The sequence below is a fragment of the Perissodus microlepis genome, chromosome 7 (assembly GCF_051167445.1).
Source record: "Perissodus microlepis isolate ML-2025 ecotype Zambia chromosome 7, ASM5116744v1, whole genome shotgun sequence".
Lineage (NCBI taxonomy): Eukaryota > Metazoa > Chordata > Actinopteri > Cichliformes > Cichlidae > Perissodus > Perissodus microlepis.
In genome coordinates, this window is record NC_140467.1 from 44,395,147 (window position 1) to 44,409,017 (window position 13,871).

Genomic DNA, 13,871 nt, shown 5'->3' on the forward strand with positions numbered 1-13,871 from the left:
TTGTGGAAAACAAAACCAGGCCAGCTTAGAAGTCTGGATTTCCTGTAAGTGTACTTTGCAAAAATGCCCTGTATTGAACAAATGTTTGCACAAGAGTATTTTAATAAGCAAAAGACAACACAGGCTGTAGGACTGTGGAGGAGTTGTTGATGTTTAAGAGTATTTCAGGAAAATTGCTAGAACAAACTTTGCATAGTTCTGATTAAATGGTGTTCAGCCAAAAGCCACCCTGTGCTTAAAAAAAACAACATGCAGAGTTTGGTGGGGGGGGGGGGGGTGTTGCCTCAGATACTGAAGAGACCCTAAAATAACATTTACAAGGTCTAGTTTTAATAAGATGGTTTTAAATACTCTGATTCCCAAAAATGCAGACTTGTGCTATGAATCAGAAAAATAAAATCCAATTTCCAAAAATTTGTAAATAAATTAAAGAAAATGATTGATGATGATTTGGAAATAATTAAAATATTATCTTTATTTGAAAATTGGGGACCGATAAGTGATCAAATTGTTAAAAAAAAATCATACAGACAAGAAAACGGAAATATTTTAGAAATCAGTGTAAAAATTGTGTTAAGCTAAAAATTATATTTTTATGTATTACACAAACAATAAATGAAAACAACTAAACAGTCCCTGTTCACATAACCAAAAAAAACGTTATATTTTCTATTAAGCATATTAATGCCTCCTTTGGCTTTGTTGAATTCTTGCATTGCATCTTGGTATTGTTTTTATGTACTTATGTTCATTCTCTTTTTTATTTTATTTTATTGACTTCCAAATAGTTTCTAGCTTTTCCCAGATATTTGCTTTGGATGAAATGCTTGTGAAATCTGTCTTAGAATTTACTAAATTTCAAATCTGTTCTATAGATTTTAGTCTGGTCGTCGAGAACTTCAAATTCCCTTTAATTGGTCAGATAGTCTTTGCACAGTTTTGACTTATGCTGGAGGTTTTTTTGTTAATGAAATGAACCGATGACCAATAACTTTTAGTCCACATGGGATTCCATGATGCATCAAGATTTTGTGTAGACCTTGTAATTCATGGCTGCTGACTTGCAGTAATTTGCCAGAAATATCCAGATGGAGCCACATATTATAATGGAATCTCACTGCGGGTGCTATGCATCTAGCATCATAAAGTTCTCAGACTCTGTTCAGACATTAACAGTCTGTAGAGAGTCAAATTTGGACTCGCCGGTCCAGAATACCTTCTGTCCTCCAGTCATTTAGAGTCCGGTGTTTGTGCTCTCTGGCAGATGTTTCTGAGTATTTGCAGATTTCACATAATGGCTTCTTAGAAGGTATTCTTCCCTTTAAGACAGGGGTGTCAAATGTATGGCCTGCGAGCCACATCCAGCCCACGATACAATTATATCTGGCCCGCAAGATCATTATATATGTCAATTAATGGCCTGTCGTTATGTGCGAGCTGAGTCTTCAGCCCTGCTGAGAATCCGTGCAGGCAGGGTGGGACTTTATTTTAATGGGCACACCATGCGGCCAATCATGTGCAAACACAGATTGAGATCATACCATTATGTGAAAGAAGAATGAGAGGCAGACGTTCCGAAGACAGCAAGTAAACTGGTACAGGCCAGGTACACAGAGAGATGGGGGAGCTGGATTTAAATGCAAGCATGTTGGAGAAAAGGTGACAAAATGAGCAAAAATGTAAACTGAGCACCATCTGGCCTCATTTCAGTGATACACATTGATACCCGAATGTGTGCTTGAAGCCATTTATAATCATTAACTTGTTTGATTCACTGCTTACCACAAACAAGCACAAGCATAGTTGTATTTTCACAAGTTTAACAGCTTATTCTACTGATAGAAACCTCCCCTATGGCCATTTATACTAGACAAAGTAATTAAGAAATAAACAATTAACCTGTTGAACCCCAATGCCCCTGGTACTGGAGGCAAGCGAGAACATCTGGTTTAATAGGATGTACCGTCAGATCTGTTATTTAAATATAGACACTTGTGGTGTCCACAGAAACGTTGAAATCTCAGCTGGAAGCCCCCAAAACCATTTCAACAATGTCCAACAGATAAAACGGTAAACGATTAAAGAGCAGGTAAACAGATTCTGCAAAAAGATGTTAACACAAAGCACGGATCCCTCTGTTCATCCGACTACACGGAGACGGTGTCTCACAGATTCCAAAACTGCAGATTTTGTCACTGTGACCAAAATTCAGCGAGCCAGCAGCACAAAAACACATTTAGAATTAACTTCACTGTCTTGCTTGCATGATGAAATCACACTTCCTGTACAGTTCTCTTGCTCTGTGTACTTGGAAACCAGTTTCCCATCAAAAATCTACATTTTCTGCCTTATTCACTTACTTATTACAAAGAAACCCCCCCAGAAGTTTCTATCTTTCACTACAGTTTAAACCCCCCCCCCCCCCCCCCAAAAAAAACCCAAAACAAAAAAACAAACAAACAAACAACAAACTACAAAGTCTGGACAATGCAGGTAGAATAGGTGTGCTGACAGATTTCTTTCTTTGTCACAGCAGCTTTTTCTTCGTTGTGTAGAAAAACAGTTACATATTTAACTTATTTACACTGACAGAAAGTAGAGTTCACTGGTCTGGCCCTCTTAAGATTAAAGTGGGCTGTATGTGGCCTGCAATGTAAAACGAGTTTGACACCCCTGCTTTAACACGTATTCGTTCAGTACTCTACCAGTGTTCATTCTTGAGACCTTCTCAGACTCTGGTCTAGAAGCATTTATCTCTGGCTAAAGATCATCAGTGTCCGTCCTTCTGTTTGTAGTACTTTAAATCTAGAGAGCCCTGAGATCTGCTTCAGTCAGCTTTCATTTTCTGCCTCTTCCTTGGAACATTTTGTAAGTATCAGTCTCTGTAATCAACTCCAAAGAATACTTGACTGCACTGTGAGAACACTTTGTCTCGCCCTGTTTGTCTTAAAGACCATCCAGCATCACAGAGTGCTAAAATGCGGACTCTTTCGTTTTTCAGTGAGTTCTTGATGTTTGTACTATTTTGAGCAGCAGTGAGGAATTTCAAACTGAATTCATGTTTTTACTCCCTAAATTTAAGCTGGCACACTGGAATTCTCTGAGAAGTCAGGAATTAATCAAGCATAACACTCAACCACAATTTTTTTTTTCTGCTCATGAATATAAGTACATGACTATAATAACTATAACTTTGGCATCTTAATCAAAAATAATAATATACTCGATTTTTAAATGGGGTCATTTTGATTCAAGCACTATGTGAAAAATAATGATAGGGTGGCCTTTTTGCTGTTGGTGTGCATTGCCTACTTCTAAAAAAGAGAAGGCAACAGTATTTCTGGATTAACAAGATCCAGAAATACTGTTGTCAGTGGATTTGTGAATGCAAAAACCAACAGCGATTAGAGTGGTTTTGAGAAGTGCAAACCCATTAACCCATGCAGTAAATTGCACTGCAGAATGTGTGTTTTGCTATTTCTTTTTTTTTTTCTTTTTTAGATTCTCTAAATATTTTAGTGACATTATGTACCATAACTGGAGAAATTCCAAATTATTTTCAATTTAACATAAAGAGACTTTCTTAACTTGCTGGTTTGACAACACTATTTCAAAGAGCAGAAATAAGGAAAGGCAGTCTTCTGTTTATATTAAGTGATGCTATTTCTATACCCAGCCATGTAACAAATAACAATAAATTCCTAGTAAATTCTTCACCATGTTATGGTTACACAACTATCTTTTGTTGCCATTGCTTGCACAACACATTGCTTGCAATAAATTCAAAGTGTGAATACTCTTGAATATAACTGAGTACTCCTTGTGCAACATGTCTTAAATTCCACATGATTCCATATCACTTTTCCATAACTGCATTACTTCTAATTTCAACAGAAATGTATTTACTGTTAGAAAAACAGCTGGGATTTACTATATTAAAAATATGCAATCCACAGTAGCAAGCGAGATTTGCATCTGTTATTTTCTTCCCCCCAATACTTCATACATTCCGCAGCCATTTCATTAGGTACACATTGCTTGTACAGGTTCGGACACCCTTTTACAGAAGTGCCTTAATTCTTGACACAGATTCAGCGACATTGTCATTATAGCATCACACAGTTGCTGTAGATGACATATGTGAAATATGAGATATGTTATTGGTAGCGTGTGTGTGTGTGTGTGTGTGTGTGTGTGTGTGTGTGTGTGTGTGTGTGTTTCTGTCTGTAAACATGAATTGATTCTGATAAAAATTTGTAAGAATGTGGAGTGGGCTCATGTTAACATTAAATTTTAAAATTTGTCTTTCTTCACCAAAGTTCTTCTACGTCAACTGATTGAAAATTGACAAAAAGCCTTATCTTAGAAACTATGATACTTACAAGTTTGGTGTGTATTGTCAACATATAGAAAATACTATATGAACATGACATTTGACCTCTAACCTTTCCCCCGCAAATTCACTGAGAGAACTGCTGCTTTCTGGATAGTTTCCCTTTGTAAACTCTTGATGGTTGAGTGGGAAAATCCTAGCGGATCAGCAGTTTCTGAAAAGTCAAATCAGCCATTCTAGCACCAATAACTGTACCACATCAAAATGATTTAAATTACCTTTCTTCCCCATTCTGATGCATAGTTTGAACTTCAACAGACTATGTTTACCTATCTAAATAGCTGAACAGATTTTTGTGCTAATGAGCAGTTGAAAAGGTATAGCTAATGGAGTAGTGAGTGTTCATTAACCTTTAATTTTTGATGAGACTATCCTCCTTGGCATGAAGGATACCAGTGTTGAACAGAGTTTTTGAGAGTTTTACCACCAGAGACCTTGGATCCAGCTGCTTGAGGGTTTGTGCTGTTCTACTTTTCCCACCCCAGAAGTGTTCTGTACTGTACTCTGCTGCTGCACTGGACACTGGAATTAACCACTATTATCTCAAAAGTTTGATAGTTAGGGGAACCGTTCTCTTGGGGAAATGACCAGAAGTCATAAAAAGTCCTATGAGCACTCACCTCATTGAGAGGAAAACCAGTAGCATGGACACTCTGTGCAACATGGAGCAGATGCAGCTGTGATTCTCTAATGGTTACAGATGCAGTCCAACATGGTGATGGGGGATTCTGTGTATTCAATGTTACAAAAAAAATAGACCAGTTCTTAACATTGCTTACTTATTTTTTGGTGGATCCACTATCAGTGTTCTAATTTATCAAAAGGACATACAGCCATCAGATATTTTCATCTTTGTCATCATTAAAATTCAGTTCAGTTTTATTAATATAGTGCCAATTAACAAGTTTACTTTCAGTTATCCCCTATGGCTATACCTGTTGTAGCAAGGGATTGCTACAACAGGTAGCTCTGCATGTTTCATTTAACAATTTACACTGGTTGCCTTTCCTGATGCAATCTCAAAGGAATTTGTGTCTCCTCATGAGATCGAACCGGTGATCTTTTGCTTCTAAGGCGAATGTCACGGTCAGTGATAGAAAATATTCCGCTGATGTAACCTCTGGCCAGGAGTCAGTTAGTCAGTCAGTGTTTTAATATGTCTATAAGCACTGATGTTGCCATTTATAAATGTCATGTGCCAAACGCCTTCACACTTCCAGCACTGTGCTTCACTGTTGAGACTTTGCGTTCTCCTGCTTTCACAGCAGACGTGCTGGACCCCATCTGAGCTGAACAAATTTATCTCGGTTTCAGCTGAAAAGTATGCTCTAAATATTCTTCAGGCTTTTTTTCATGTTCTTTGTCACAAAAAAGCAAGATTAATCTTTTTAAAGTAATGACCTCAGCAGTTAATGTCTAAGAAAAAAAGCCCTTGGTTGATCACTAGCAATGTGCTTCTCATTTTTCATGGTCTTTAACATAGAGGAAGGCTGCTGCAGCTCTGATTATTAGTGATACTGTACTGATTCTGTACCTTTTAATGCTAGAACTATGGTTTCACAGATTTGTTTTGAGCATCAGTCGTCCTGTATCTTTTTTTTTTTTTTTTGCTCGTCTTTACTGTCTGGAACCATGGGACAAATTTTCAGATAGACACAACCCATTAATTCCAGTAAAAAAAAAACAACAAATTTTCACTTGCACCTGTATTTTCAAAATAGATTTTATAATCTAATATACTGTGCAACGTCTCAAATCACCTCTCATTTCTTTATATTTTGCTTTTAAGGAGCTTTATAGGAGCCAAATCTCTTTTTAATTCATTTTTTTTAAAGGTGTAATATGAAGAGGGGGCCTTAACAGCCCACTGATAATAGTGTGCATCTAACTTAATAGGCAAAATCAATATTGTTTGAACACAATCTTTATCCCTTCAAGCAAACTACACTTGGTGATAATATTTAGCTGTTTTCAGAGATAAATTTGTCCATTTATTACCCAGGTCCATTAGGTTTTGGATGAATCTTTTATCATCCAGTCATCATTGAATTAGAATATACTCAGAAACGTGCTCTTCATTTTCCTTCCATCGTTTTGTAGTAAAATTAATTCCTGAATTGTATCAAAGTGTAATAGTATCGTAAGCAGGATAATGTAAATCATCCCTCGTTCTTTGCCAGGATAAGGGTTGAAAATCTTTTTCTCCCCTGCCAGATGTACTGTGATCCTAATTTGTCCCGTTTATTGAATTTCAATTGGTGTTTGAGTGTTTGTGATAGGAAGAATAACCTGGTAAAGATGTTCATGTTCCTGCCTCAGCATGGGATTTAAAACTTAATAAGGGATTAAATTCCATCTCCTATTGTCATTCCCAATTGTTTTGCTCAAGAGGCTCAACATTATGGCATACCAATTGTTCTTTTACAGTTAATATTAACTCATAAATATGTCACGAGGTATGAAATTCAGTTTCTTGAGTGGACTGCAACTTATGCTCCAGCTAGTTTTTTTAAGTCTTTGGAGTATTCAGCTTGTAGCCTGAGATGGAAATAAAGGTATCCAAAAACACCCACAAGTTTGGAGTTGATCTCTCTGGATTTGGCAAGAAGAATAAGATGTCATCTGTAAATCAAGAAAGTTAGTGTCCTTGATTGAAATATTACTTTATTATTCTGTTAATTTTATTTCTACATGATCGAATATTACTATCTTGTGTCATTCCCTGACTTAGTTCCTAAATGGATATGATGTTTTTAAAGACTTGTGAATGATCCCAAAGTTGTTTCCTGAAATCTTTCCAAGTGATTTCAAAACCAGCAGACAGACTGTAAAGGGCCTATTGCACAACTTTGTCTAGTCCCTCTGCAGGCTGAAAACTGAAAGCTGAAAACTTTTGTTATGTCTCCATTTATTATTAATTTTGCCTTTGGATTGTTTAGCAGAGATGGATACTTTTTAGTGAAGGTGTTTTTGTATTGCTTTCTATAAAAAATTCCAGTTCACTTAAATGCTCTGTCTCGTACTGCTTGCAGTTTGTTGTGCTCAGTCACATGCAGAGTATGATGGACGTTATCTTGCTTCTGCCTTTGCCAGATAAAGCCGTTCTGCAAGAAACTTATTATTTGAGGAAAGAGATTTTTGGTTCTTTTGGCCATGATGTATGTTAAAAATCTTATAATCTTTGTTCACAAAATCAAGAGGTCAGTCTTAAGGATGGGAAATAGCAAGACAAGGCTGAAGTTTGCCAAATTACACAAGAACTGGAAATCAGAACTGAAAATCGGTGGCAGGGGTCCAGGTTCAGGTCTGGCCCATACCCTTTCCTATCATTCCCCTTCACAGTCTCTCTTATTTTCCTGTCACGGTGTACTGTCCTATGAAAAACAAAGGCTATAAATGCTGATAATTATATAAAGGAGGGCCATTTCAGCCAGTGGTGTTGGGCTCTTGTCAATTAATGGGATTTTGTACACAGCATCAGATTTTGATCCACCATGCAATACGATCTGGAAAGCATCTGATTGGCAGTGGTTTCATTCATCACCTCACAATAATGCCAGTGCAATAAAAGCATACCTAGATGGAAAAACACACAGAAGAACTCTATCAGTCATAGATTGGCCTCCTCAGTGCCCAGAACACAACATTATTGAAGCAATTTGGGATCATCTTGACAGAGAATGGAACAAAAAGCAGCCAATGTCCAAAGAAAAGCTTTCAATGTCTTTCACGAAGCCTGAAGATATATTCCTTGAGACTACTTAAAGAAATGACAAGAAGGTTTCCCTAAATGAAGTTCAGATTGTGTTGGGGAATAATACCATATAGTGTCTTTCAAGCTTCTTTATAGAGGAAAACGAATAGAGTACAAACTCTATTTTTGCCCTGCTGTATTTCCATGTATTTTTACATGTTTCAGTAACCTGCTACACCTATTTCTATTATTTTCCAAGCAATATATTAAGGAGTGAGTGGTGGCTCAAGACTTTTGCAAAGCAGTTTGTTTGTAAATATTTCCACTTAATTACCTCTAAATACCTCTAAATGTTTGCTTGTATGCATTTATTTTGTCAGTACAGTGTCTTATGAGTTTACAATTCTTTTAGGATATGGAAAAAGTTGTGCCAGATTTTTATTTTTATTTTTATATTTATTTATTTATTTATTTATTTATTTAAAGCATCACCACTGCATCAACAGACTGATGTAGTTTATTTAAGAGTATGCTAATCCACGAAGAAGGGTCATAGCTAAATCACCAAAGGGCCTGTGATATATAAAATAGAATTAAACATTTTGCACATTAATTGGTGCATTAAGATTCATGTTTTTCAAACATTTTAGAATATATTTACAATTTCAATTGGTTCAAAAGCTAAAAGACTAAAATACAGTAAGCAGTACACAAACTTCTCACCATGTTATACCACTGTGAAATTTTTTTTACAATATATTTAGAATGCTGGTTTGTTTTTGTTTTTTGTTTGTTTGTTTGTTTGTTTGTTTGTTTTTGCTTGATATGTAAAATGGGCCTTGCATTGCAAAGTTTTGGTAGATTTAAAAAACTAAACATTTGGTAGACATTTTTAGTCCTCTGAATGGAGTCAGTTTTTGAATTCCTTTTCATTTGAATAACTTGTGAATAATCCCAAATTTTTCTGAAATGTTTTGTACTTATTTGTCAAAATCAGTGCGCAGGCTGTAACAGCTAATCGGCTCAAATATTATAGAATTGATGCAAAGACTATTCTAAAGCTGTTGATAATAAAGTCTAGTCTTATTTTGGGGTTGTTTTCTAACTATCCTTACTGAGACTTTGTCGATCGGGTGTCTGTGCTGTCCAACATGTGTCCATGATGTTGTTGATTCAGTCCAGTGTGCATGGACCACTGATTTAACAGAAGCTTTGATTATACTGACAAACACCAGGAATTCACTGATTTATGAAAATTTATTTTAATTAGTGGGAGAATTGATGTAATATACACAGCACTGCAGCCAGGCAGTATTATAAATGCAATTACTCATGCTAATAATTACTGTTATTGCTGCAAAATAAAGAAAAATCTTTTTAATCACCTGTTAGCTTTTCTTTGTCCACTTTTAAATGGCCATTTGCTTTGCTTACATAACGCTTACTTTTAACATATTTTGCACAGTATGTACCTGAGCTGTCAAACAATGCCAAAAGTCATTTTCAGGTTTTACTTAAAATGGTTTGAGCCTGTGGTTTTTATTATTGTCACTAATATTCTTATTATCATTAGTATTAGTAGTAGTTTTAATTGAATTTAATCAATGAAAATTGATCCGTGATGCTTTCAGGGTTTCCTTCAGGGTATAGTGCGTGCTGAGCCTCAGCCTTTGGAATTTATTTATTTATTTATTTTAAAGGTGTAGGTGTGAAATCAAACATGAATCAGCCTGATTTTATTTAGCTTACTTACTTTAGCTTAAAGAAAAGAACAAGCAAAATGCAAAAGGTAAATGGTACGCCTTGCGGTTTACCTTCAGTTCAGCTGATTATTCATCCACGTATATTCACTAATTTATGTAGGTTAAATCGTTCATTGTTTTCTCTTTACTTGCACTGCCAGCTATGTGTCTGAAATCGGAAGCAGAAGGTCCTACACAGGTCTACTTTTCTCATTTTTACCCCCACAAACACTCACTATGTGCCGTAGTGCTATATTAAGAGTCGCAGACGCTGCACACCTTTTCAGAAATTCAACTTTGTGTTTTATGTAGTTTGTGAGACACCGCCAGTACTGCAGCTTTATTTTTTTCCACATTTGAATGTTCCCCCCCCCCCCCCCCCCCCTTTTTTTTTTTTTTTTCTTTTTAAACTTGATTATATAGTGAAATTCAGAATTTATTAACAGCCCTTCTGTCTATTACATCCTTGATGAGCCTCAGGAATTCAGCTAAGAATGCAGCTGATTGGATTAAGTGCCTCTTGAGAACAGGCTGGAGAAAATTTAGAAGTTGTCACTCTGCTGCTAAATAATAAAACATTTCACATGGGTGTGTGATGAGGGGCCTTTTGCAGGGACAACGTCAGACATGTTATTACAGAGAGAGACTAAACCTGAAAGAACTGGAAAATAGATTTTTGTCTTACAAGTCTTTGTGCTGTGCTTTTTATGCAACAGATTGCCTTCAGACAGCAGTTGACTGCAGTGTGTAGAGGCACTTCAGTTCTCACTTGTCAACAGCCACCTGGCTGAACAATGCTTTACCCCACAACAAAATTAACAAGAGCAGAAGAAGCAATCTTCATCTCTGATGCCCTTTCACGCCCTTTATACACTTGGAAAGAAATGTCAGTGAATCCTACATCAAGAAAAGTAAAAATAACAAAGTGAGACTAAAGTAAGATTATATTGCACATTTAAACACTTTTGAACAATACATAATAGTATGTACATATTCACAGACACATACATTTCGATTAAAAAGATATCTTCTTTTAATTGTGCGAACTTGCTGTTAAGTAACAATATATATGTTACTTTAATTTAGATTGAAAATGCAGCTTTCTATTTTCTTTGTGGGGTTATTTTGCTTTTGTTTATTTTTAGCTTTTGATATTAATGTTGTCATAAAAATATTGAGATCATTATTAACCTCTGGTCATTCCACTTAAAGGTCAAGGTTTTTTTTTTTTTAAAGCCTCAATGAAATAACATTTTTCTAAGGTTATCAATGACATGAACTGAGAAAACTTGTGAATTGTTGTGGGCCCTGGGATGACCCCTTTTCTCAGAGCTTTATACCTGGAATTCTTCCCTCCCTGTTTGGGAGTCCTATCTTATCCTGTGTACTTTAAACATTTTTGTTAATTTAACCTTGTTTGTGGTGCAAATAGACAAAAAAAAAAAGAAAACAGAAAAATAGGACCCCTGACCTTCAGTTGAAAGCAACAACGCACTTTGGAATTTGATGTGTGTTAAATCGCTGTGCGGTGCATTTCAGTTGGCTAAAATATATGCCGTGTACGTGCTTGGTCCAATGTTCAGTTTAAGCCATTTCTCTCTCTCTCTTGATCTCTGAACTTTACACAGTCCATACATGTGTTTATATTATTTAGTTTTCCTGAGCGTTTTTTTTTTTTGTTTTTTGTCTAGCTAGCGTTACCTGAATTTGGTAATAAATTAAACACTGTTTGTACTATCAGTGTTATTCATTGTTGGCTTGTTCCGTTTATCTACAGGTAGCTTCCGTTACTCCTGTGACATCTGTGGAAAGAAGTATAAATACTATAGCTGCTTTCAGGAGCATCGTGACCTGCATGCAGTTGATGGTAAGTTTTGCACAATTTTCAGTCATTCCTCATGGAAAAATCTGTACTTTCTGCAGCAACTGCAAAATCGAAACAAAGGGGACTGGATTGTTTATATGGAGGAAAAAAAATAAATAAAATTAAGCATTTTATTCAAGGACTCCAAAAAACAGAAGGGATGGCCAGTGTCTAAATGTGGTCTGCAAGTCAAGGGAATTAAGGGTCATTAAACTTTTAGAAGAATGAAAGTCAGCAGAGGCATGGCAGAATACGTGTGTAAATGAGCGCAAGGCAGGAGGAAAGGTGAGGATACAAGGAGCAGAGGTGAAGAGGAGAGTGCAGGCTGGGTGAACTGGGTGGAAAGAGTTACCGAAGTAAAATTTTACTTGTATAGCACCTTTCAAGATAAAAATCACAAAGAGCTTCACAGAAGCTAAATCATAAAAACAAAAATTAACCAAAAGCAAGTTTAAAAATATGACTTTTTTAGTTTTTTTTTTAAAAGAGACCACTGAGTCCTCGGATCTCAAGTTCAAAGGGAGAATTCCAGAGTCTGGGAGCCAAAGTTACAAAAGCTCTGTCACCTTTTGTTTTCAGCCTGGATGGACAACCAGCAAGCCCTGATCACATGACCTCAGGGACCTGAGTGAGAGACGAGTGTCAGTGTGTCAGATTTGTGACAGAAGGATAGCAGCAAGAGTGAAAGGAATGATTTACAAGATGGTAGTGAGACCTGTTATGATGTATGGTTTGGATACTGTGAACCTGACTAGAAGAGAGGAGGCCAAGAAATGGCAGAGTTTAAGAACGGTTTAGGTTGAGCAGTTGAGAAACAAAGTTAGAGAGGTGAGGCTGAGATGGTTCGACCATGTACCGAGGAGGGGTAGTGGATATACTGGGTAAAAGATGTTAGGCATGGAGCGGCCATGCAGGAGGGAAAGAGGAAGACTACAATGAAGGTACATGGATATAGTGAAGGCGGAGATGCAGAGGGTTGGAGGGTGTGATTGAGGCAGATATTCTGCTGGGCCAACACGTAAAGGGAGCAGCTGCAAGAAGACTTTATTCATTTATATAATGTTACAATCTCAGGAATTAAAGGCACATAAGAGATGCAGGCAGGAATTGAACTCATGTGATTATTATAGTATTACATATCTGAAAGAGCTCAAGTTTTGTGACGAGTATTGTGAGAAGATAATCAGCTTATTCATCTTCCTTTTCTTCTCTCAGATCCATACGAACAGGTGGTGCTACCTGTGGATGGCCTTAAAGAAGAGGAGCCAGTTGAACCCTATCAGAAAATTGGACCAAGTAAGACTGTTTGGTGTACTTAAGGTACACAGATATCTGTACACAAAATTCACAGTTTGGTATATTCATTGATTGGTTTAGTTTGATTTAAGTTTAGCAGACAAAAAAGTGCCTGATATGCAGTTATTCTTATTGTTAGAGTTGGGATAATAAAATGCTGCAGTCAGTCAAAAAAGGCTTTAAACTCCTTGTTCACAAGCATAAAGTAAATAAAAATTATATTTTAAAATAAGTGGAAGTTGTGCACAGTTAACTTTTCAAAATCTGAAAATTTTGAAAAATATTTCCTTTCTTTGTTTACTTCAACACGGAGGAATCGCATTAAACCAGGGAATTTTAATACTGAGCTGAGGGTTGTGTACTGAACCATCAGGACAAATGCAATAATATCGCTGCAGATGTCTGTACAGAGTGTGATTTCAAAATGAAGACATACCACAGCAGAATGAGATTACAAAATTCATTTTAAGGTAGCTTGGCTTTTGTGTTTCCCTGCAGAAGAAGTATATAGAAAGATTTTCCAGAAAGTTTTCTTTAAGTTAAAATTCTGTGACGTTTTAGGGCCTTACAGTTTCAGTCTTCTGTCCAGTTAAAAGTATTGAACACCGTATAGTGAAAAGGCGTTAAGTCATTGTGATACTCAGTGTTGTAAAAAAAAATAACACCAAGGATATAAGTTAAGTAAAGACTGGTAAGGTTTCCAAACATAAGTCCATAAGTCCTTTTTCGCAGGGGAAAAAGCACTCACCCAGCTCTACAGAGACAGCGGGTTCAGCAGGCAGCAGCACGTGCCGCTTAAAACACTATTGGCAGTGTTTGCAGGTGGGAATCCTGCACTTATCACTGCATTAATGACTTTTATGGGTGATAGTGTGAACCTCC

At 36.5% G+C, this 13,871-nt stretch overlaps 1 protein-coding gene across 4 annotated transcripts in view; it reads left to right on the plus strand.

The window, feature by feature from the left end:
- Positions 1-13,871, plus strand: part of znf618 (zinc finger protein 618) — a 45,785-nt gene that overhangs the window by 16,145 nt on the left and 15,769 nt on the right. For 3 of the 4 annotated variants that reach the window (XM_084935327.1, XM_084935325.1, XM_084935326.1), the window contains exons 5-6: positions 11,607-11,696; positions 12,909-12,989. In XM_084935327.1, coding sequence (XP_084791453.1) covers positions 11,607-11,696; positions 12,909-12,989 — 171 coding nt within the window. Of the gene's footprint in view, positions 1-11,606; positions 11,697-12,908; positions 12,990-13,721; positions 13,812-13,871 lie in introns of all 4 variants that reach the window. The other variant, XM_084935328.1, reaches the window with a different exon arrangement.